The sequence below is a fragment of the Rhagoletis pomonella genome, unplaced genomic scaffold (genome assembly GCF_013731165.1).
Source record: "Rhagoletis pomonella isolate Grant_MI unplaced genomic scaffold, Rhpom_1.0 Rhpom_scaffold_00012, whole genome shotgun sequence".
NCBI classification, from domain to species: domain Eukaryota; kingdom Metazoa; phylum Arthropoda; class Insecta; order Diptera; family Tephritidae; genus Rhagoletis; species Rhagoletis pomonella.
In genome coordinates, this window is record NW_023458566.1 from 8,830,692 (window position 1) to 8,857,870 (window position 27,179).

Here is a 27,179-nt window from a genome sequence, read left to right on the forward strand (position 1 = left end):
AGAAATTCGGAAAATGTTCCGAAAAACTTCCAAAAAGTCTCGAAATATCCAGAAATATCCAGAATAATTTCGAAAAAACTTAAAAAACGAAAGACGCCGACAAATACGACATTAAGAATCCCGAGGACCTCAGAAAAAAAAACAAAAATGGTGGGTAGGCACTGTGGCCAATGGCAAAGTTCGTTTGCCACCTCTGCATGGTTTTAAGTCATGCAGAGTCCGCAATATGCTCCGGAAGCAGTGTCCGGAGGATGCATCAGACTAGGCCGAGCATACTTTGAACTGCCATCAAATTAAAACTTAAGAAAGTTTTATTACATGGCAGTTGAGAAGTGCATGTACATAAATTTCATTAATTTAATGAAGGAAATTTTTGCACATGCAGCAGTACATAGCATGCATTTAGGCGCCTGGTGTTAGCAGTCGCGTCTAAACATACTCTGTGTCGATAGGAGTGTGACCTTTTTTATTTAGTATTTTAATAGGGTTGCCACCTGCATAAAAAAATAAAATATAAGGGTTGCCAGCTGTTAATAAAATTACTATATTCAATCATAATAAGCGTAGGCATCAGTTCTGCACCGTCACTGTCAAGCGAAAAGACTTAGCCGCTACATGTGTAGTAATGTATTATTTTTATGAGTAGGGTTGCCACCTATTAAAAATTTGAAAGATTCTCGCCGTACGTTGGATTACAAAATGAGATACAAAATGAAAGGGTATGGCCTTCGCGTGTACTCAAATTTTCATTTTTTGAATAGGGTTGCCACCTATTTAAAAATCGAGACATTTGACCACGCTAATCTAAACAACTACTGAACGGATTTAGGCGAGACTTTTTAAGTATAATTTGTACCGATAGGAATATTAGCTGTAGTACTTTAAATTCCTATAGGGTTGCCACATGTCTAAAAAATTATAAGTTCCGCACTGTTCGTTGGATTACAAGAAATGAGGTGTCAAATTAAAGGGCTTGGCTTTTGGATGTTCAATAATGTATTACTTTTTGAGTAGGGTTGCCACTTTTTTTTTAATTATAAGATCTTCACCGTTTGTTGGACTAAAATCTGAGGTACCAAGTGAAAGTATATGGTCACTGCATGTGCAGTAAGTGTTTATTTTTCGTTTTAGTGGGGTTGCCACCTAGGCATATTTTGTAAATGACATTAGATTTGCACAGTTCATTCAATTAAAAAAAAATATTAGGTGTCAAATGAAAAGGCTTGGCCTTCAGATTTGCAGCAAGGTTCTATTTTTCGAAGAGGGTTGCAATCTGTGCGAAACATTAAAAAATGTGGGCTATTAGTTAGATTACAAGAGATGAGGTGTCAAATGAAAGGGCTTGGCCTACAGATGCGCAATTATATACTATTTTTTTTAATTAGTAGGGTTGCAACCTGTTTAGTTGTCAAACACACCTCGAAGCCTCGCGCTACGAGCCGGGCTAGTATATCTTATTTTTCAATCGAGAAATGTAATTTTGAAAATTTCAAATTAAATACTACGGAGTATTTTTCTTAAAAACATATGACTCAAAACATATGATTTATAAACATATAATTCATTTATAAACAATATATAATATAATAAAATAAAATGGCCATCATACTTGGGCGTACATAATTTTTGATTTTTATATCATATCTTAAATAAAATATATAAGATGTTAGTATGTATCTGCTTTGATACAATTTTGCTTGGCTATATACATAAATACGTAATAAGTAAGAAAACGCTAGTAAAGTGAACTTGAACCTGTTCACCTGGATTTCATTCACACAACTGTTTATATCAGCCTGGAATTATAATGCACTTTCATACATACTCATATCCATATGTACATACATGTATACTTATATATGTACATATGTATGTACCTGCATACACCTCCATGCAACGCCATTCATGCGAATTAAATGAGAACCAACTGTAAAGTGTGTAAATTGCTCAACGTTGTGGTAAAGAAAAGGAAGCGTACAACCATAAAAACACAAACTCATATCAGTAGTCATATGTGTACATATTCATTTACATATACATATATGAAGTAGCAAGCAAAATTGCCACCCGTTGTTTTAAACAACATCAATTGTAAGCTATAGTTTCGAACTAATACCCGGTTATTGAGAGCTATTGCTGACGGTAATTGTGGCATTGCAAATCTATACGCGAACATGCAACACATTGTCATTGTCAAGAGACTGCGCATTATTGCACGCACATATGGCAACCAGTTGTTGCAACTACGTATTTGCCATTACAGGCGTGCGACCATACAACGCAGCAAGCTGCACCAAAGCAGGAGGAAAAATTGCATACAAAGAGACATACATACATACATATGTATGTAGTACATGCATGATAGGCCAATAGTTACAATTTGCTGACTAAAACCATGTTCGAATGCATATACATACATATGTACATATACACAAATAAATACATAGATATGTCCATAGCCTGTCATTGATGAGCCATAACAGCCAGCAACCCATATTTTCGCTGCCTTACTTGTTGTTGTTGTTGTTGTTGCTGCCGTTGCTGTCACTTGCGTCGGCATTTTGTGTTGTTATCAACGTTGTCCCCATTCAGTGTCGTCTGAGCCCATTGTCGATCAGCTGTGTTGTGGTGGCTCGTAATGCGTACTAATTTATCTACCTTCCCGCATCGCGGCGCATCCGCTGGTACGAGTAAGATATTTTTTTCCGGCCGCCTAATGTGCCAGCGTATTCATATTATCTATGAAAAATGTCCGGCAATAAATTATGTCTGCAGGTATCTTTTTTATTTCCAATTTCCCGTTTTTTCGTTTTTCTTTTTTAAATTTTGCTTTGCACTTTTTTTTTAGAAATTCTCACATTTCGGTTAACATTGATCTCGCATGCGCACGCGACCGGAAAACGAAATTGAATCTGTGTCAAAAGTAGCGCGTGCGTGCAAGAGTGCAGTTATGTTCATATGCATGTTTTCATTGATAAATATGTTGGAGCTTTTTAAATGCTTCTATTGGTTATATAAATATGTATGCACTTGTCGGGGAGTGTATGCAGCTGCGTCAAGGTAGCCTCGTAGGAAAAATTACGGGTTTGGAGGCTATAATTGGTGGGAGAACTAGTAAAGTTAGTTCCTTTCTCTGTTCCAAACTTAAGAACCGCTTTAAAACTTAAAAAAATTTTTGGAAGTTAGTAGACATCATTTAGTAAGTATTTGAGTTAGTTAAGGTGGTTGCACCAAATAAGGGATGCTTAAACCGTAGGCATCATTCAAAGGATTTATGGCATCACTGCGAACGGTAACTGCTAAGCTATAGCGAAATCTGCCAAATCTGCGTAGCCTAAGAGAAAGTGTTGGAATGGTTCCAACTAGAGATGGGCGCGGTATATCGGGACCCATGGTATTGATTTCAAAATGGCCTGGATGGGCGGTATAGGGACGGGACCAAAATCCTTTCCCGACACTCCCGATAAAACCGCAACCTCCGCAAATTCAGAAAATCTTCCTTACAAACGTTGTATGAAATAAGCACTTTTTTACGGTTTTTGAGACGAAAACGAACAGCAAAAGCAAAAAAAAAATAACCCGCCTTGATGGGCGGGTTCGGAATTTGAATATATAAAAATGATAATTCAATAAATATCGATAACTCCATAAATGTCATCAACTTGACAAATTTCGACAATCGCGTAAATTTGTATGCCTCGATAACTATCCGCAAATTTCGACCACGAATTATCTGTGCCTATAAATTTCTACAACCCAATGAACATTGATCAATTTGAATAGATCGATACGTTGCCATAACTCACTAAATTCGATAAATTTCGACAACTATAAACTTCGATGATTCGAAACATTTCGGTAACTTGATAACTTTCGACACCTAAATTTTTTCAAAATTTTCAATAAATTTTCATACCCTTCCAGATATCTAATTGTTATGTATGTATTGGTAATTGTTTTAGTTTTCGTCTTTGTCTTCAATTTTGTCTAAATCGTTATCACATATTTCTTCATGATCACATTTATGGAACTATAGCGTACCTCAAACTATGCACTCTCTTTTTAAAAATATTTAACAACATTTTTTTCCCTGCAGGGATATGTAATGTGCAAACAAATACGTAGTATTCGCAGATATAATGGTGCACTTAAAGAAATACTTATTTACTTATGTATGTATAAGCACATCTGTTTGCTGCACTCCTTAATTGCTTACTCTGCTCTGCCTCAGTTGGTTGCTGCAACTATGCAACTATGCCACAAATGTAGCAATGAAAATTGTTGCAGCGCAGTTGCTTGCATAGCTACATACATACATACATAAATACATTTCCCGCAATCACAATCATAATCGTGAATGCAATGGAAGCACTAATGGCAATAGCAATCAGAGTTGAATTTGATGTGCATACATATGTACACATTAGGGTGGGCCGAAAATCCGCTTTTTAGAATTTTGATTGGTTATAGCAAAAATATGGTTCATTATGCTCTAAAAACAATCTGTGTGAAAGATGACAATTTTTGGTCAATATCGTAGGCTCGCCCAAGTCCATCAAAGTGCAAGTGCTAAAAAAATTTGTTCTTAGCTTATTTCGATTCTCTACAAAAAAGGTTAATACTTTCGAAGATAATTGCAATTTTATAAAAAAAAAATGTATTTATTAATTCTTATTTTTTGAGCACATTGCACTTTGATGGACTTGGGCGAGCCTAAGATATTGACCAAAAAGTTAAAAATTTTTTTTTCTATTAAAATTCTAGAAAAGCGGATTTTCGGCCAACGCTAGTACACACATCGTTAGGGTGTAAGTTAGTGCACATTTACGTGCATTCTTATGTAGCAAGTAATGACACTTATAGCGAAATTTGTATGAGTTTAATGCAGCACGCTTCTGGTGTAAGAAATCTGCAAGGTCCTAATGTGTTCATATTACTGTTGAAGCTGTCGTCAGAAAGAATATTTTAAGCTGGCTGGCGATGTATGTACATACATACATATGTACTTCAAATAAAAGTTTAGGAAAATTCTTGAAAATGCTGTACTACTCATGTAAGTTCATATAGACCGCATTGTCAGTAGAAAATATTGGTTGGTAGGTTGGTTTACGAGCAATCAGCATGTTTTGACACTTTAATTCCACAACTCGTGCAACCTATAGCAATTTGGTTGCTTTAAGGAATTTCAGTACGTCATATAGAGAGCGATGGCTGCACTGTGAAATACTTTGGAGAAATGGTGAAATGGGCATTCACACAGAAGGTGTTCGACTGTATATTTTGAGCCCGGCTCGCAGCTACGAAAAACCTAATGAAGGGTGAGGTATGATTCCCAACGGGCCACTGGCCTGTCCAGACTGCCGTGAGTTTATAGATACCTTTTTTGCTTATTCCTTAAAGAGTCCTACCTACAGTAGGATTCTAGAAATCGCTACGCTAATTTTCTATCGCTAAAAATCTTTAAATGAAGAACCTTTGTTCCTAAAAATATGCCATACAAGAACTGGAGCTTTCCTTGAGTCCAGTTACTGCGGCTTGGGAATTGCGTGCGGGATTTGTGGTGAACCCAGATCTTCAGGTGGCAATGCGTTTAGGGCGGAACTATGCCCGAATGGTGGCGCTGTTAGCAGCTGGTTTTCGATACAAATATCTATCGATGATAAATCACACAGAACGTTCAAAACAGCCTTCGGACAGGATATCGCTGCACAAGTTACGCAAGCGTAGTAAGAGCTGGTCGCCAGACCTCTGACCCATAAGATAGTATGAGTTGGACTGAAGCGGTGTACATTCAGTGTACAATTATTGGTTTCAAATCCCATCCCAATCCCATGGAGAGCCACCTAGGCCTTCAATGCCTACTCTTCAACGTTTATCTTCCAATAAAGTTTGGGGTCCAAAATAACTCCAACTATTTCAACATATTTGACAGATCCAGTTTCATTTCTCGGAACCTTGGTTAAATCAAATGAGGCAATTTTGTTTTGTTTGTGAAAAGCATAAGTTGAGTTTTCTAACGGACCACAAGAGAACAATTGTATGGCCCAGAATAGATCTCTAGATCTAGATAATAGAATTTCTTCGGTTGAGAAACAAAATAAATGGTGGAAACTATTTTCAATACTAGGTAAAGCAACCTCTTAGAGCATGTGCAACTAGAAGAGCCTCGTACAGCATAGGGGTGATAGTAAAATTGCGTTTTCGGGTTTTCCCTCTGTCGTCAGTAATTTAAAAATGATTTAAAAAATTCAGGGAAATGTGCTTAGAGAAGAAGTATGGGTATCAAATTTAAGATAAAATCCTGCAGAATTTAAACAGATTCAAGGTTATGGTGCAGAAGAACTGGTAAGTATTGAAAATGTCCTTTTAAAATTTTATCCTTGAAATTACACAATATTCGGTTTTGAAAAAAGTATATGTTAAGGAGTTATATAAACTCGATAGCATCCTCGAATTTCATCCTTCTAACTTTATCAGCTTAAAAAATTACCTATTCGTCGTTGTAAAGCTAAAAAATTTAAAATTTTTTATGGTTCTAAAGAAATTTCCTCTTTCATTTGGTACCCATATTTTTATTCTACATTATATTGAATTTTTTAAATAATTTTTGGAATTAAACTTATCTAAAAAATAAAACCGCCACTTTAAATAAAAAAGTAGGTTTCAAACGCGTTTATTTATTATTTATTTTATGGTGGGAGAGCTTCTCAAACAATATAGAAGCAATTTTTAGATTTAAGTTGTTGAAAAGTAATGAATATCTAAATCCCGGGACTAATCACAGGATTCCGGGAATGTGATAACGACATCCCGAAAATCCCGGGATCGAAAAAATCTTAAAATTAACATCCCTAGTGGGAGCGCTATAACTGTTTGTGGACCGGGTTGAGCCCTCTCTAGCCAAATGGTCAGATGTGTCAATATAAGGTATTCCCAGGGATCTGGCATCCAGAGTAAGGTTAGTTACGGCCTCCAACATAATTTATTTAGTTTTGCATTGCCGAACTATCTGAAAGTAATTACAAGGCTGGTCAATGCCTTGAGCGCAGCTTAGACACAGACTACACTACCGACACGAAATGTCGTGGAAGAAGGTGGAAATGAAACCATTTTTCCACCACATCGTCTATAGCCTTAAGGATTGTAAATACTTAGATTTGGAATACTGGGATGTATTCGATATGGAAATTGTAGAATCTGCACAGCAAAGGTAATGAGGTCGTTAAATAGTGGGACATTGATAAGGTACTTGCTTTCTACCACCAGCAATCCAATATATTGCAATATTACGGATGTGCCTAGAAACCCTGCAATAAATATCTGCTGTGTATTGCAGTTAAGTTCAGCGCTGGTCAGAATTTGACCGTTTATTAAATATTTGTTTTTGTTTTTATTTTAGTCGTGAATTCTGAAATACATATACTCGTACAGGGCACCACCAATCAAATGACTACTCCCAACAACATCTCTAATTTTCACCTCAAGCCGCATACTTAGTTCCCATTAAGTCATAGCTAATATTGGATGGCTATCCAACAACTAGCGCGTGTATGAAACGGCGCCAAAAACGAACGCAATCGACCGTGCCAATCGAAGCCGCAGACGTGCAGCCGTCGTTCGATCTCAGACATGCAGCTAACGGCTGGGACGTGCCACTGTTGCAAGTCTGCAGCTCAGCCGCCGACATTTATGTAGCTGTCGACGCGTTGTTGACGTTACAAGGTTCGTTGACGTGAAAAACTGCAACATTGGCAGCAAGCGACTGCAATTACTTACATACATACATACATACATACACACATACACACATACATTTAAACAAGCGCAGCAATAACAGCGTTGCTTAAACAAAAGTGTGACGAGCGCTCCACCATTTGCCATTCTCCATTCTCTCCATTCGGCTATACAACATTCGCCATTTGGCCATTCACTGTCAGCAACACTGTCAGTTGCCCTAGTCACCGGCTTGGCAATGATTCGCTTTTAGCAACGTCGTCCTCATCGTTGTTGCCCCGTTGCTGATGCTGCCGATTCTGGTTGATGCTAGCATTGCAACAGCAATGATGCTCTGTCTCAGCAATGTATGTATGTATGTATGTATGTATGTAATGTTGCTGCCCGCGGTTGTCGTCGTCTCGCCGCAATTGAACTTATCACATTGAACCAATAACATTAACCACAACAATAATAATAATATTAATAAAATCAGCAAAAAAAACAAAAAACTTGCAAAAGCAACACAATTGGATGAGAAGAAGCAGTAGGGTACGAGTAAGTACATACATACATATGTACATATGTATGATGCGATGAGCTTGAATTGCCGGTGAAAACAGGTTGTTTGGGTTGACTGACTGTTGGATGGGTTAGTTGGTTGTAAGACAAGCGCAAAGTGGGTCACCACAATCAGGTATACATATATGTGTACACAGCGACTTGCCACATATGGCAACATTGTTGTTCCGCTGTGCTACAATGCTGCATTCCATGCGATGCGATGCTTTTGCTATGCGCAGCTTCCATAAGCTAGCAAAACAAGCTTGTTTTTCTATAAGCATACATTTGTATGCATGTATGTGCATCTATAAATATAGATATGTATGTATGGTATGGTATATATACAGTGTCTTTGTATGTACATATGTACGTACTTTGCAGCTATTGTTGCACAGGTGCAACACCTACCTTTGCAGCTTCAGCATTTATTTTTGTTGTAAGTGCAACCACAGAAGATGACACCGGAGTTAAATTGCTAAAAGGCGGGAAAGTAAAGATCTGTTTGCCCAATGGAAATTGAAGCGCTACTTTGTAGTCCGATGAGGCAGACAAAACTCGAAATATTTTTATAGTGTCCCCTTTTTCCTTTTTTTGTCTTTTTCATTGAAAGTGGATTTTACGTGACAGGCCATTACTGGGATTTTATGTTTTCCTAATAATCTGTTTTAAATCTATCCGAGTTCCCAATAACGCAGAACGAGAATTGACCCTCTGGCGGAGCAAAAGCACTAAAAGTGTACCGCCGACTCTTCTTCATCAAGGCGGAAAGAGCAAATGAGGTGTCCTGCCGATCACAGCCATGCGTTTGTGCCAGGAAAAGAAATTAGTCCCACAAGTTTTCGGCAGTCGCATCTGACGAAACGAAACAGATATCTACCCATATGGCGTATGATTGCAGATGTCATGAAGGCCTCCGGTCCACCCTTTGCTAAACTGACCTTGTCATTAGTTTTTACATTTCTTTTATTTCGCTCAACGCTCGTTGAGGTGAGATCTGTCCAAGAGTAATCCATATGCAGTAAGTACTACCGCCATCACTCTGCTTTCTCAGTGAGATCGATTCGAGAGTACCTTTCTTATTGTGTTTTCGTTTCTACCAAAAAATGTCGCCTTTTGATCGCTCCTTTCTCTTTTCATGTTCGATTCTAAAGTAATGGCAAATGTTAAGACAATTTTGTGTTCGTTTCTTAAAATGTCACACAAAGACAAATGAGGCATATTCTCTGCCCTTTGTCAGAGGAGATCGTTGCCCTGAAAATCCTATGGTTGCTTAAACGACAATATTGCGCAATGCGTGAGCTAGACAAGGGCAAGAAGGCAAAAGCATGCCTTTTTACAGGGTTGAGTGTAACGTCAATCACATTTTGTACCGTGGAAGGGAAACATTTTTTGGAAGAAACGAAATCACCATCAGTCTACTCATTTACATTTTACACAGTTAGCTGCAATTCCTAATCCTAATTTTTTCGATGTTGTCGCTGCTCTTTTGATGATTGATGCATGAGATGAGAAAGAAAACGAACATAACATTAAATTCAAAGAAAAAAAATTTGTGGGTCAGCTCAGAATTCTAAAATATATACACAAATAGTATTTCAAGTCCCTAGCAACAAAAAAAATCGAGTTTCGGTTCCTTTAGCGCACGTTTTTCCGTTATTTTAAGAACCGGACTGGTCGGTTCTTTACAGGTCCCGGTTATCTGGAATCGAGCTTCGGTTCCGTTAGATACGTTTTTCGGTTATTTTAAGAACCGGACTGGTCGCTTCTTATAGGACCCGGTTATCCGGTCCCGGTTCCTTGGGTTTGTGCATCACTAGCATAAGATATTTCTACTGCAAGTGCTCAGCCGGGGTTTTTTTGTATTTTTTTTTTTTTTTTTTGTAATTTAAAGTTACTTCCTAAAATACTTGTTTTGTTGAGAAATAATTTTTATTTAATTATTTCGATTTATTCATTGCAGCAGCATCATGAAGCGGAAAAATCAAATAGAAAACTCAAAATCAGAAACTGCTCTGGTTTCAGATCCGAAACGCTACTGAGAAAGATTGCTGAATAAACACTTTCATATACAAAGCTACACCGAAAAAAAAAAAAATAAACCATTTCCTCTTAGTTTCAAGCTAAAACACATACGATTTTGCGCCAAACGACCTTTTGTTTACTTTAAACCGATTTATTTTTGAAGAATTTTTCGTTTGAACACGATTTCGCACTGCAATTCACAGATGCTTTTTCGTAACTAAGAAAAATCTAAAAAAAAATCAAAAATTATGTGTTCCGTCTAATAGCATTCGAACCAGGACCCTCCTGAAAGCTAACAGCGACTAAGGATTTTTTGAACAGAAAAAGTATTTTTAAACAAAATTAAAAGTGAAAAACGGGCTCGCTCGGCTCGGCTCCACTTCCTGTGTGTACTTACGCTAACACCTTTGATTCTAGCAGGAGTCTCATTTGAGCTTAAAATGGTTTTTATCAGGAGCTTGAATTCTATTAGAAATTATAGTAATTTCCTTAAATAAAAGACTATTTTCAAGTTAACAATATCCTAATATGAATATTTGCTTTTTCTCTTCTTTCTTCTTTCAGCGGCTCTGCCTGGTGCCGTCTGCTACAGTCATGCCCACTGTCAAATGTTTGACACACGTTCACACTGCGATTTCCTTATACCAAATCTCTTTGGCCGTTGTCAATGCACCTCGCCGACTAAATTGGTAGGCGGCTTCTGTATGGAGGGTACCGTAGCAGTGCCAACGGAAGCGCCAGTGACGACTACAGCACCTACCAGTACTTCAAGTAGCAGCACAACAACAACAACCACCACTACCACCGCACCACCGACGCCATCAGCCCCAGAGCTGGCAGAAGCACCCATTCTACCTGCAGTTGAACCCGTGCGCTACGACAGTGTTGAGGAGCAGACGACATCCGAGGAAAAGTCCGATTCACCAGCTAATTCTGATGCTGATATGGAATCGCCAACAACCACATTGCAACATCTATTAACACCAGCAGCAGCCGATGAGCACTCGCAAGCGCTGGCAGCCGATGAAATTTTGCCACAAGAAACTACGCCTGCCGTAGACCATTATCCTTATAAGATCGAAGATGAATATGATGGTGAAGAAGCCAGCCCACAACAACAGCAGCAAGTTGATGAAGAACACCAAGAACACGTAGGCGAAACACCGCAGCATGTCGAAGAACAAACGGCACAAATCGAACAGCGGCTGGACCATTTGGTGGAAGCGCAGGAGCAATCAAATATTGTTGACGCAGATACTGAGAGAGAACCATCAGTGCCGCAGTCTGGTGACGAGGTTCAGAACATTGTTGCAGATGCCGAAGTTGCTGAGACAGTGCACGATAATGTTGGCATTGCTTCACACCCCGTCGACGAATACGAAGCCGAAAAATCTCAAGTGGAAGCAGAACAACACAATGAAGCTGAGCGCATTGTAGATGGACAACCTTTGGAATGGTTACAACCACCTGCATTAGAAGCACCAAGTAACCAAGGTGGTGTTGCTGGGCAAGAAACGGCGCTGGCTGCAGAGCAAGAACTCCAAATTGGCGAAGCACAGCAAGTCGTGGACGCACCGGCATTTAATGAACCAGAGCATCCGGAAGAGAACATAAACCAAGAGCAACAGCACAGCGAAACGGATACTGTGGCTGAGGTTCTCACACCGCCAAAAGAAGTGGGACACATTGCCGACGTAGTACCAGATCAGCAAATTGCTCCCGTTGGGCCTGAGGAAGTAGATAACTACGAGCAGGAGGCTAGTGAAAATGAACAAAACCTCGAGTCAGTGCCACAGGTGCAAGGCGAAGAGGAGAGCGAGGCTTTTGACCCAGCGCAAAGCCAACATAGTGCCGCTGAGCTGCCAATAGGCACAACAGCACCCCATGAGGCTACTGAAGCACCACCAAACGAATTGCCCTCTGATAACCAATACGTAGATTTCCACCACGAATTGGACATGTACGAAGATGTCGAACAGGAAGGCGAACATACGGGAGACGCTGGTGCAACAATAGTCGACGATACCATGAAGTTTGATTACGAGGCAGCTCAGGAGGAATTCAATGCAGAAAACACTGATGCGCCAGATGGTAATGAGTCGATTGATATAACTGAATCGCCTAATTGGGCACAAGCATCTGAGAACACGCCCGCTAACCCACCTGTCCCCTCAGAATTCGTCTTACCTCCTCAAGCACCGCTGCCTGATGCTCATGAAGATAATCAGAACGAAGAGAAAATCAATCAACAGCATGAAACTGAAAGTGAGACAGATGCACAGCATCAGCAACAGCAACAACCGCAGGCGGAAGAAAGTGCACCCGTCGTGGCGGTAGAAGATGCTGAAAGAGCAGAAATTGAAAGTGCAGCAGCTGGCGATGACTTAACCGCAGCCAACAGTGAAGCGGAGACAGCGCTTGATGAGCAAGAACACAGTGGCAATATACAGAGCAGCAATGACGATTACCAACACCAAGACAAACCCGTTGCGCCTGAAGAAGTAGCAATAACGGAACAAATTGCACAAGAATCGCAGCCAGAAATCGCTTACGCACCTGAGGGCTTGAAGCCACAATCAAGTGACGTTGCGCAAACCGTGAACGAAACTCAGCCGGCCACAAATGATGGCGCAATTGCCGCTGGGCAACTCGATGCGCCAGCTAGTGGGGACAATTTAGAGGACGAGACCGACAAGCAGCAGACTGAAGAGCAAAATACTGGGGACGAAGACGTTGCCGGTTCGGTTGGAGTTGTGACTGAGCAAACTGTTGCGGCTGACAGCGATGTGGCGGCCAGTGAACTAGTACAGCAGCAGATTGAGAATGAAGAACTTTCGCATGGCATAATAAATGAAGCCGAACAAGCGACAGTTGGGGCGCAGGCTGATCAAGTAGAGGTGCAGGAGGCGCCAGAGCAAATGAATGCCGCCGAGCAAATAGTTGCGCAAACTGAGCCAGCTCAGCCAATCAACAGCGAGCACGTAGAAGACCAAGTGGTCGAAGAGGCGGTAGTCGAAGAAACGATTGCAACAACAGCAGTGCCGTTAATCCAAGAGACTGAATCTGAGACTGAGACTGATGGTATACACGAAAATGGTCCCGTGGTGCAGGCGGAGCCTGACATTGTAGATGTGAACGAAAACGACAATCAAATTGCAGAAAGTGAAACTCATACGGAGCGATTCGTTTTAAGCGGTGAAGATGTTGCAAGTGAGCCTGTCGGGGACAATGAAGAGGCTATGCATACGGAACAGGATAACTCAATTCTACAAGATGTTGGTAGCGAGAAGGAGTCACCAGTGCAGGAGACTCCGTTAAAATTGGACAGTGAAAATGAGCAGTTAAGTGGTGTTGAAGATGGTGGATCGACTGATCAGACACACCCGGTGGAGGATACAATACCTGACATTGCAGTGTCTGAAAGCACGATTGACGAGAGCAAGCCTATTGAAGATCCAAATCAGTTCGAAGAAGCCAACAATATCGTTGAAAACGATTTGCTGGAGCCAGATAGTCAAACTGAGCACACTAACCACGTTGAAGAAACCGATCCAGTTGAAGCCAACAATTCTATTGATTCAAATGAAGAAGCTGCAAACCTTTCGGAGACTTCAGCGGAACTTTCACTTGACGAAAATATAAATAAAGATGCTACCGCCTCCTTATCAGATACGGACTATCCCAATTTCGACAGCTTCGAAATGCTTAACAGCGCACAGCAAAAGCCGCAAGAGCACACCAATGAACTGCACCACATCGTCGAGCATACGGATATTGACAACGAATCATTTGAGGAAAATGAATCAATCGCCGACATACTGAGTGATCTCATGTCTGAGGACGTAACTACAATCACACCATTGGAGTCTGTCACAGAAGTGGAAGGTATTCGTTCGAAAGAAGACGTTAACACACAAGGAGCAGAAAGTATTACCACACAGCCAGCGCAAGCAGCGGAGCATGTGCCAGATTTGGTTGCAGCGGATACGAATGTGGCCGAGGAGAAACTAGCCGAACAGACACCAAACGCGGAAACGACGGAAGCACAAAAAGAAAATGGTGGCAATGACAAGCTGATAACATTCTATCCAGAAGTCGAGGACTTGAGTGAGCATGCACACAATGACATTGAAGTACAGAATGAAGCCGAAGCAGAGCAAACCACGCGCGTGCCAGTGGTATCAGCTGATATCAGCACTCAAGGAAATGAGGAATTTGAGGTTACGGATCACACTTTATCGCCCGAAGAGTTGCCTTTCGATTTAACGTCGCTTGACGATATACAACCACAAGAATTGGAATCGGATAGTTTGGTGCTGGAGAGCACCACAGTACCAGCCGCGGCGCAGGCAGAAGATGAAGAGGAAGCTTCTGGCGCCGGAGCGCCGGATGTCACACGTAATGAGGAGGCCACAGCAACGCCTGATGATATTACGGAAATCACTACGCAGACTATGTTGGGCTTGGCAAGTCGAGTGACGCTGATGGAACCGGCAGCGCCTATAGCTACAACACTTAAGCCACTGATGACAGAGACAACGCCAGAAAGCGAGGCCACACCAGAACCCGTAAAGGAGTTGCCTGGTACAGAAAATGTGCTGACAGCCAAACCAATCACAGGTAAGTGGCTGCCACTGCCATTTACATTGAAAACCATTTATTTATACAACTTTCTTTCCGCGCAGAAATACGTAAACGTGTCGAATTGGGCACGGAGGCAGTTTCACTTGGACTTGCGTGCATGAACGACCGACAATGTCAGTTGGCCGATCCAAATGCAGTTTGCAATGCGCGTGGTGTATGCGATTGCAACATAGCTGAGCCGGTAGCGGCTGCGGAAGTGCAATGTAGCGCACAGCGAACGGGTTGCGCACCCGGAACTTTCCAGGTACTTTTTGTATTTTTATTTTTTTTTGTTGCACATTTCACACTTCTAATACAAATCGTTGTTTCACCATACCGCAGTGTCGTTCGTCGGGCGTTTGTATATCGTGGTTCTTTGTGTGCGACGGCAGACCGGACTGCAATGATGACTCAGACGAAGAGTGCACATTCAATGCCCGCTTGAATCAAACCTGCCCAGTAGAAGCTTTTCAATGTGAGCGCAGCGGTCGCTGCATTTCACGTGCCGCACGTTGTGATGGACGCAAACAGTGCCCGCATGGTGAGGATGAGTTGGGTTGTAACGCACTGAGGGCGGGCGAATGTCCGCCACACACTTTCCGTTGCAAGAGTGGCGAATGCCTGCCCGAATATGAATACTGCAATGCGATCATTTCTTGTCGCGATGGCAGCGATGAGCCACCACATTTGTGCGGGTCGCGTTCGATGCCGACTTTCTTCCTGCGTCTGCTGAATGCCGGTGGCCTGCTGGAGAACGAGGACGCCTATTGCCCGCATCGTTGCAGCAATGGCCGCTGCCGCTCGACGGCGATTGTTTGTTCGGGCAGAGATGGCTGCGGTGATGGAACCGATGAGCAGACATGCTCCGTTTGTAGTAAGTTTCAAAAATGGCTTGGAAATCTATGATGAAAAGGAACTTAATGAAATGTGTTTTTATTTTATTTCTTTGCTTATTGCGCTTAGGATGTCCTGCACCCAATAGCAACAGTTTGTCTAATTACCTTACCAGACATCGTCCAATGCCTTTATGGTAGAGCCATGCATACGAAATTGAAGAATAACAACGATGAACATAGTCCCGAAATGAAGGATTAATTTTGGAAATCCTTACGCAAAGGGGGAAGTCGAGTTTTTGGCGGCGTTTTTTCGGAAGTGTGGTCGAAAGTTTGTAGCTTTGTGCCTATTTCAGGCGCGCCGCATTAACATACTACCGGATAACGACAACGATTTTGATTTTCCATGCGCCTAAAATTAGTTCTTAAGCTTATTTATTCTATTCATAAATCTATGTATGTCTAATCATTACGTTTAATTACTTCGAAGCAATTGCCGCCTTGCTGGCGAGGAGGATGCAAACAAACAGAAATAAAACCAGCAGCTAGTAAATGAATAAATACAAATAGCAATACTAGGGAGTCCTTAGTACTCCTCATAGAAGCACAAATACTTCTTCGTCTCAGTGATGTTTGGCAATTGCATCTGTGCTCTAATACACACGCGCACGCACCACATCTCTAAATGCGCGCAGTCTATTTATTTGAAACTATTTATTATGACTCATTTTTTTCATTTTCACTTTCATTTTTTCATTGCCACTTTAATTTAAAAGTATATACTTATAGAAATAAGCTACTGCATTTTAAGTTTAAATTCATAAATAAAAAAAAAACTCTAAATAATTATTTAACATATCAAGTAAATAGTCGAAAACCTTAACAAAATAACCATCATTTGAATTGCCACTTTTAAAAATTTCCAAACCTTTAAAAGCACATCTAATTTGGTGAAAAAATAACTTGTTGATAATTTAAATAAATACTTGGAAATACTAAATAAAGCGTAATTTGTAAATACATATGTAAGTAAAAAAAAATTAATAATCACTCAAAGTTATATGTATGTATGTAGATGCTATTAAAGCACTAAGTTTCATAAAATAATGTTACTTTTGAAACTGCGCATTTATTGAATTGTTTAAATTCAATATCAAGTACTCGTAGGCTGCCAAACAGCGCTACAACAACTGGTTAGAGAAAACAACAAGAAATATGTAAGTTTATGTATGTAGGTATTTACAATATAATGAAAGTGTAACGCATTTAAAGGTAGATATTAAATAAACAAGTTGCATTTATTAATAATTAAATTTAAATAAAAAAAAGTGCGTGTTTTATTTTCAATGAGACCTCCGAGCATCGATGTTTTTCAAAAACTGACATCTCTAGTACATTGGACCGTCATTGCAGTTTTTCGATTGTACAAAAAAGAGAAGTGACTTAACAAAAAATCTTAATGGGCCTGAGCACACTAGCCTGCTCAGTCGGACTGAGCAGTCCACCACTCGAACGCACACTGGACTGGGCAGTCGGCCGAAAACAGGTTTCAGTTTTGTTTACATGAACTACGCATGATTGTGTTAGCGCATGTGCCACATGCAAACAAAACGAAATAGAAAACATGTTGTCTATGTGTGCGTGTCAGTCCAGCAGTCCAGTGTGCGGAGGCTCAATGGCACCAAAAAGTTCCGTTAGAAATATAATTACCAATAATTCAATGAAATTCAAAGCACTAAAATCCGATTACTCAACAATAATCAATATTTTGAAAAATTTCGATAACTGTGCGTTTCGAGGGGTCGAATAATTTCGATAACTTAAAAATGTATATATATCGATATAAATCGATAGCTTAATAAACTTTGGTTACCTACATGAACTTCGACAACTCGATTAATTTTGATTGCACCAAATTTTCCGAAAGATATCGATATATTTCGATAACTAATTACACTCTGGTAACACGATAAAACTCCATGAGCAGCGATAAGTCGATAAACTTATATAATCTTGAAATTTTGATAGTTCGATATATTTTGAATATTCCAAAAACTTCGGTTCGACAAATTAATATAAAAATCAATAAATATCGATAGCTCGATAAGCTGAAAAACTCGGCGCATTACGATAACTCAATCAATTTCACTCTAACTCTATAAATAGTGATAGTTTAATAAATATCGATTACCTGAAAAATTTCATTAATTTGTCAAATTTAGATAATTCCATCGAATTTTAGAGCTCGATAACTATCCGTAAATTTTGACAACTAATTTTCTGTTCCTATAAATTTCGACAACTCAATAAACATTGATAAATTTTAATGATTCAAAACGTTGCGATAAATCAATAAACATGCAAAACTCGATAAATTTCGATAACTAAAAACTTCGATGTATCGATAGATTGCCGTAACTTGATTACTTTCAATAACTAAACTCTTTATAACTGAATTTATTTATATTTTTATCGTAAAATTTCAATAAATTTCAGTTGCTCTAACTCTTATGTACTGCTAATTGTTTTCATTTTCGCCTTTATCATCATTTTTGCCTTCAGTTTTTTGTCTTAATCTTTATCATTTATTTCTTCATCATAACATTTATCTTTATTACAAAATTGCATTTCGAATACGAAGTAGAACAAAATGCGAAATCAACTCAAACTGAACAGGTTGCAACAACAACTATACACACATACGGAAGGTCTACATGGATCAAGAATGATAGAATACAAGATTGCGCCAATCGAGCTGAGAGTAACTGGCCGTGACGTCAATAAATACCAGAATGAGAGAGCAAGACGAACTCGACAAGAAAAAGAGGAAGCATCGAACAAAAGGCAGTATTGCCAAGTTTTTAATTTGAAAAAGCACCAAATATTTATTGGTGTATTTTATGGACTGTATATGCATACATAATTATATTGTAAGGATGCCGATTCAAATAATAAAAATCAATGTTTCTTGCACGACGGTCGATTTCTTCTGGCATGATTGAAAGTGCTGCCACATATTTTGTTGTCGCTTATGATTGTGCCATGATTTTATTTAAATTTTTGTGAACTTGCTTACCACGCTTATGATTGCTATAAGTTTTGCTTCCATTTTTTAAGATTTTATAATTTGGTGTCTTCAAACTAAAAACAAAAGCACCAAAAACGCACAAAGCACCAAACTCAAAAAAGTTCGCGTTTTGAATACCCACTAAATTTGGTGCGAAAAGTATCAAGTTGGCAACAGTGAATGTAAACAAAAGTATTTTATGACGTCAGCGATTGGGTGGATGCTGTCAAATCGACGATGAGAGGGTTAGCGGTCCGCGAATGGCGCGACCTTTATTTTCTGGATCGTGTATATGGATCACCCTATAGAATAAAAAATGGCCTTTGACTTTACTTTACAGCAAATTCATAATGCAATTTCCTGAGTTAATATAAGCTGATTACTGCGCATTTAGAGACTAGAGCTACGAGGCTGAGTATCATTTGCATAAATTAAATAGGGTGCGTACATCAATTCTTATGCAGAATGAACGTATACCTGCCGACTTGAATTTAAGTTCAGCCTTCTAAGAACTGGCTAAAAACTCATCGCAAGCTGGGATAGAAGCTTAATTCAGCGTTGCATTAAAATTTGCTATACCAAAAGTTCGTTATATTGGGCGTCTACTGTAATTAATATCTTGTGAAGTTACGCGAGTCACTGCTCATCGTGCGTGCGCAACAGAGAAAGTAAACAATTTAATAATTTGTTTACTGCAATAAATGCAAATGAAACAACAAAAACGAATGCCAAACCAAAACAAATAGAAAAAAAAAACAATTCGTATCTTGCAGTGTCTGCAATTTTTACAATTAGCACTTTCGAAAGCGCAAACTCACCACCTTTTGTGAAGTAAGAGCGCGCTCAGTAGTGATTGTGAGAGAAATATGGCAAGTGGCATTCGTTTGCAGTGGTAAATTTGGTTCATTCATTCATATTTCTGCGGGGGAAAACAACAGTGGGTAGAAAATGGTTTGTTTTCAACTTTGGTAACCAACTTTTAATGTTACACATACATACGTATGTATTTTATACAACCCAGTAAACATTATGGCGAAAGTAATGATAATGAACATTCCAAAATGGTTTAAAAAATTGAAACATGGAAACCAGAAACTGGTGTATTTCGGCTTTAATAAGAGAAATCTCTTCTTCATGTAAAAATTTTATTGGGTACCGAAGGTTCCGTCTTACTGGATAATGGCTTAGTTCGTTATAGAAGTCGAGGTTTGAAAGAGAGACTCGTTTTTGTTGGGATTTTTATTTTAATTTTCAACGATTTATTGTAAAACTTTTAAGGAAAAACAAAATTAACGATTACGTAGCCTCAGGTTTAAATTTTACATGCACGATTACCATTTTCAACTTCTTGCATAGCTGGACAAATCGCCATAGGCTATAGTCGCCTGAGGTGATAGGTCGGAGGCTTCTCTTCTCGTGGACTGCCTCTGACTTAGGCTAGTTGTTGGACTCATGACTAGTCACTGCTTAATTGGAATGCATGCCAATATAATAGGCTTTCTTACGAACGACTGCCGGAGTTGTAAGGACGAAGATGTAATTGAGAATATTGAACACTTTCTCTTTGACTGCCCAGCCTTATCTCAACTGAGACAGCGATATTTTCATGAATAATTTTTTCATGGTATGTCTGCTTTAAGCTCCACGACGACCTGCGATTTAAACGCTCTTCAGGGCTGTGTGCAATTGGTTCCGTTGGCATCAATTTATGACTTGAATATAAAGGTTGGCATCCCATATGTTAATGTTTGGCCGAGCTTCTCCTCCGATTTGTGGTGTGCGTCTTGATGTTGTCACACAAAGTGGTAGGACCTAGAGTTTTACGCCGACTCCGAGTGGCGATTGGGTTTCGATGACCTATCGTGCCATAAAACAACGTAATTTAGGTGGAGTAAAAATCGTTATCAGGCAAAGAATAACTCTTGGCCACAGCTGATACTTTGGGCTCGGGGCCAATTGAAAAGCAGAGCCCTTGAACAGAACATAAACATGGAAGATGTCGAACAAAGATGAGGCGGCTTTGGGTTCTGTCGAGAGGACTAGCCTACGCAAGGCCTATGGCGCAGTTCGCGTAGGCGATGATTACCTTAGAAGATGGAACGACGAACGTACGAGCACAGCTAAGAAATCACAAGAAATCGACGGCTGCGCTGGCTTGTACAAGTTGTCTGCATGGATATCGAGGTGAAAAGATCCTTCGAATCGGCACCCATTGGTGGACAACGAACAAAATGGAAGCACCAAGTGCAGAAGGACAAGGGCGTGTCTGAACTCGCGATGATGTACAACTGTGAAACTTTGAAATTGATGGGGGCAATTGACGTAGCTTTTTGCCCTAGGCTCAAACCAACGAACGGCTGTAAAACCAACCAAGAAGAAGAAAAATAAAATTTTAGTATTAAATTACCTATCTAATATGTATCTTAGTACCTGTATGTTTACACTTTCCCGACAGGGTACTGACCGCACACAGATTTCACCACACTCGCATGCATTCGCCATACTCACGCTCATATATGTACTCTTTTATCAACAATGAGCGGCTTGAGGTTGCAAATAGTCGTCGTCGCTCTGAGCAAACCGAACCGGACATCCTTGCGGACAACAAGGATACTATTGTGCATTGTATACAAATATAAGTATTTAGAAATATCTCCTAGTGCCAGACGGTCGTAGACCAACCAACAACGTTGTCATATAATTATACGGGCTCTACAGGCTTGGCTGCCAGGCGTTTTGTTTGCAATCAATAAACAGAAATATTGCAAAATCAAAGTTTTTCGCACATAAATTATGTATCGCTTATACTTACGTATAGTGTTTGGTGAAATGAAAAAGTCAATATTTAATAGCTGCTAATGTGAAAAGATGTGGAAAAGTGCATAAAGTCGTCACGCACGAAAGTAAGCGCAACGGGTAGGTTTTAATGCTGCTGTGCGAGGAGGTGCGGTACGTTGCAATGCTGTCTGTATATATGTGTGTGTGTGTGTGTGTTTGCGCGTGTGTCAAGGAAATCATTGCTCCAATTGAGACATTCAAATTGTATACGCGTAGATATATATTCCCTGCAAAAAATTGCGCGACTAATCTCTAAAGAGAGTATTCCGAGATTACTATCAATCGGGTACAATTGGGCATTAATTAGTCGCAACTAGTCTCATACGGGTACTAATGGAGATCAATTAGTCTCGACTCATCCCTTATGGGTATAATTGGAGATCAATTAGTCCCCAACTCATCTCTAACGGGTACTATTAACGATTTAATGATATGTACGCACTTAGTCAATGCAATTTCATGTGCGGCGTTGGCACGCAGAGAGAGTATTCGCCTAACAAAACTGAGCACCCCGGTTCGAATCTCGGCTGGCGCAAATTTTTATTTTTATTTTTTAAATGTGACTAGTCGCTTTTTATACCCGTTCGGGTATAAAGGTGGACAATTAGTCTCTTCATAGGACATGCTCGAACAAAAGCGAACAGTTCATTCCATATAAAGAGATCAAAAGTGGTATTAGTCGCATGCTCCTTTGCGATTGCTCCCGGAGTCATCCCGGATTAGTCCCATTTTTTGCAGGGATTTGTATGCGCCTTTATGTAGAATGTGTCGTCATCTTCATAGCCGCCACTGCAGTCTTCGTCCTCATGTTCTGTCTGAGTCCTCGCCTTGCGCCGCCAGTGAATGAGTGACAACCCTGCAATAAAAAATGTTTAACAATTTAATCAAAGAGTACTTCGAAATCATCCTTTGTGGGTAGCTTTTAGTGCTGACCTGGCTTGAGCTTCAGAATCTAGTGCCTTTGCGATCGAACAAGTAACTTTTATTGCATAGTTATTAAAAAGTACCCTGTATCTATTGGTGACCACTTAAGATAAGCTATTAATAAAATGAGCGCTGTTTTTGTACTCACTCACGCAGACTAGTGCCGCCTTTAAAGGACATAGGGACGCCTATAGGCCGATGTCAACCACTTATCTTTAGGGCAGTGAATGCAGTAAAACGGAAATACATTTACATATACATAAGTACGATTTCTATATTTGTTTTCATGCGATTCTGTCTATGCATGCCATTTACATAGAGTTCACCATTAAATCCAACTGTTTTGCTGCAGTATGCATACATGCATAAGTATCTACATATGTATGTATGTGAGTACATTAGACTGTATCACTCCCAATACAAAAAAAAAAATATCGGTACTGTGTTTCCATTGGAACTATAAAATCTATTCTATTTTAAGACGTCCACCAAAATATTGCGGAAAAATATTAAGATTTACGTGAGCTGGACCGATTTGAAAAACCTCAAAAAATGGAGTTGCTTATGAATAAAATTAGTTTCTAAATACTAAAAAATCCCAAAATGACAAAACGGTTTAAGTTTAAAAAATTTGCATAAAAATATTAAACAAAAAAATTAAATTTTCAACGGAATCGTAATAATGAGACTTTTCATGCTGTTTTTTTTTTAAGTTTTTTCAAAGATTGGCATAAGAAAAACTTGAATAACCGAACCTAAACTATCCCGAATTAGACTTGTAAGGTATCACTGGAAAGGTGTTTTGTCACCCTTTTCATTTCTTTGCTAATAAGCTCATTAAAGGCATGAAAGAGAAAGGTAGGATGAACGAGCGTCATTCACAGTTGGATTAAGATGTGTTGGTATTTGAAAAAAAAAAAATGGGACACGAATGACTTTTTTTACACATAAATAAAAACAGTGGGCAAATACCGTTCTACCGAGATCCCATAAGTCTAAATCAGAATAGTTTTGGCCCAGTTATTAAAGTTTTTCGTAAAACAATCTTTGAAAAATGTAAAAAAACAGCATCAAAAATCTCGTTATTACGATTCCGTTGAAAAGATTTTTAAATATTATTATGCAGATTTTTAAAGCAAAATTTTTTTTTAAAAAGTTCTTAAAGAAACTATTTTTATTTATAAAAAACTCCATTTTGAGATGTATTTTCAAATCGGCCTAGCTCACGTAAATCTTAAATATTAAATATTTTGGTGGACGCATATTTTTTTTTGGTGGTGCAGTCTAATGTAAATACATACATACATATTTAGATATTTAGATTGGTGAACCGCTCGAGGTGACTTTGGGCGCTGCATTCCTTTTACGTCGTAGTAAAAGGGATGAAAAGTGTCATTGTGTTCGTTTGTTTGGAAAATGCTGACGTAGTAAATTTGTACTGCGTCTACTTCAAGCACTTTTGTTGTTGCTAGCTGCCGCTTCTTGTGTGCTTTTTTAGCTTTATTTGTCCTACTGGCCTCGTTGTAACAGCTAGCTCACATATATGTATGTATGTACATATGTACATATTTACATATATCTACCCCCACTTGTCATATTCATTGCCACGTCGAGAATTGTTCAGTGAGACTATTTCCATGTGCTAATAACTATGTACATATGTATGTACGTACTATCGTCCTGTTGCTGTCGGCAACATGGCTCTCGTGCTTGGCGGCTAAATTAATTTTCACCGACATATAAATCATAGAGGACACGTTGTTCGCATTAATTGTTTATTTGATGTTCATATTAATAGTCTACATATGGTGGTATATTTTAAGTTACATACATTGAACACTCGCACGAGTACCAGAAAATATGAGAAAACTTCTTTCAAAATGCTAATTATAAGGCGTACATGCATTATAAGTATGTATATTAGGATGCCGCACCAAACAAAAACGATGTACCTTTTTTTGCACAAATGTTAAAAAATGTAAAACTTAAAAATATGAATTAAAGTTTTTTCCAAAAAAGATCCTTGATCCTTGGCTCCAGTCCAATTGAACGGTCCAGAAAACCTCAGTTCGCCTAGTTATCAGCCAGTTCGTTGCATCCAAGCATCCAAGCAAGTTCAAGCTCATTCCACCTTGCAACGCCGTTCAGTCTCAACTTAAATTCCTGGACTATCTTTGAAGAGTTGCGAGCGGTTTCCAAGGCCTTTAGAGCAGATTGGCTGTCACTGCAAATCCTGATTTTATGTTCGCGCAACCTTCCGCCAATATCCAGTCTCACACTTGCAGTATTGCAAAGACTTCTGTTGGTTTTGTAGATTTGTTTTTGTCGAGGATGTTGGGCATTTTCTTCAATATGAAAATAGACTGACGACAAAAATTTTCAAAAATCCACGGTAATTTTGAGTTATTGGAAACTTGCACTTTAAGAGACTAAAATTGAATTGGATACAACGAAACTGCTAACCCGTAAAATTTCTAGAAATTCTGAATAAAAAAAAAATTAAATTTTAATGAAAATTTTTTGTAGTTTGATAAATTTTTGTGAAACTTGTGCTAGTTTTGAAACTTTTATTTATGTGGTTTCGATTGTAAATTGCATTATGTATACTGTAAACTACAATTTTGAAAAATAAATAAATAAACATTAGTAGCAAACAATATAATTTTAAATTTTTGGTGTTAAATCTTTGTCCATAGCTGTATAATAAAAAAAAACAATTTTTTTAAATTCCTCAAATGTATACGTTAGGTAGGGCCTAGGTTTGCCAGATTTACTTCGTTAGGATGACATACACCATTTCGATCTTTCTGTGGTAACACTCACCTCTTAAATACATATGCAATTTTTTTTTAAACACCAATCGGCTTGCTTCTGAAAAATTGTAATTACATTTTCTGGCGATTGCAATTTTCTTGTAATTTTCACTTCAATTAATTTTTTTTATTTATTTTACGAAGGAACACAGATTATTTTCTGACATTTAATGCAGAGCATTTCAGCCTGGCTACGCCCTTGGTTCAGCTCGAGAGTAACTATCAAATGTTTCAAAAGAATCCCAAACTGAATTCTGAACTAAATGCCATGTCAGGTAATTTACGGCTAGTTGAATCAAGTTTGCGGGGCATCCTAATGCGTGTAAATATATGTTTATAAGCATGTATAAACATTTCACTGAAATAAACCATATTAATTAAAACTTTGTACCAAACGAGAAAAGTTTTCGCTTCTCAATCGGCCTGGGAGTAGCCAGAGGGATCCTTCTTTTGAATATATATACATATTTTTCAAACAGCTCATATTCCAATTTTCATAGATTTTACGTAAGATTGTGGCCAAATAAGTTAAGTCGGAATTTTAATGCTCTCAAAAAATATTTAGAGGTCGCTCAAAATGTTCCATATATTTTATATGGCGAAAAACAGCGTTTCGTAGAAATGGCATAGAATTTTTGAAAATCAATATTTTTCGATCAGAAAACTTTGTATCTCCCAGTAATAATACCCAAATGTTCATTTAAAATTTTTTTAATACTAAATATTTTTTATTGGTTCCCCCATTGCATTTTCTGGGGTTTTTGGCGGCTCTATAAAATATAGTTACTATGGAAAAATTGTTTAAATAAACAATTGGTATTATTATTGTTCTAATATTGAAACAAACGATGAAATAGGTTTGAAAAATGAGTATTTAAAGCGTTCATCCAGGCACCTTTAAAGATTAGCAGATATGTAGCATTGCCTGCCCACCGCCGATTGTTAGCAGAAACTCCCACAAAAAGGCCTTAAGCCTATTTTTCTATCGGGAAGTTCAAAGTCCCCTACACTTTTATACACACTATGACAGGGTGTGCCTTTTTTTCGCATAGCAAAATTTGCATTAAAAATGACTCACTTACCAGCGTACCTTATTCGTGTGTACAATATGTAGATGCGTACGACATATGTACATACATATGTATAATACCTACTACTAAACATCTAAATATATATGTATGTATATATGTACGATTATTTATGCCATCATTTCCCTGACGACATTTTATTAATACGCTGGCGCTAATCACTTCGTTGAAATGATCCCAACGGTGGAATTGCTAATTAACTCTATTGAATAACTACGACCTAAACGACCATGAATTCTGAGTACATATTATATTACAATAATGTAATTAGTAAATAAAAAAATTATGAATAATCACAGGAAATAAGGAATAAAACTATGTTCACATTACAGCACAAATTACTTTATTTTGATCAAATTACTACACAAATCAAGTACGTTCAGACTTGATTTCATGTTAATTTAATAAATATTTGATAAGCATGTGTGAGTACGAGTGTGTAGTTTATACTTGATTTCAAAATACATAAATGGTTGCATACCTTTAGGCATTGTTTTTATAAATTTCCTCGACAGTGGCAGCTAAAATAAATGACAAGTCTGTTTTTTCTTCAGTTGCTTCTTGATTTATGATAAATTATCTCATTTATATTCAATTTATTGACAGATTTTACAAGGCGCAATAAATTGTCCGAATAAAGTAAAGTCGGAATTTTTATGCTCTCACCCCCTAGGATTGTTCTATATCGAAAAAA

General features: G+C 38.6%; 1 protein-coding gene across 1 annotated transcript; it reads left to right on the forward strand.

Moving 5' to 3' along the window:
- Positions 1–7,079: 7,079 nt before the first annotated feature.
- On the forward strand, positions 7,080–16,288 carry LOC118747576. Its single transcript, XM_036481627.1, has 6 exons — positions 7,080–7,210; positions 7,544–7,722; positions 10,858–14,919; positions 14,985–15,187; positions 15,265–15,796; positions 15,886–16,288. Exons 1-6 carry the CDS (start codon positions 7,080–7,082, stop codon positions 15,954–15,956), a joined length of 5,178 nt encoding a protein of 1,725 aa, XP_036337520.1. The 3' UTR covers positions 15,957–16,288.
- Positions 16,289–27,179: the final 10,891 nt, after the last annotated feature.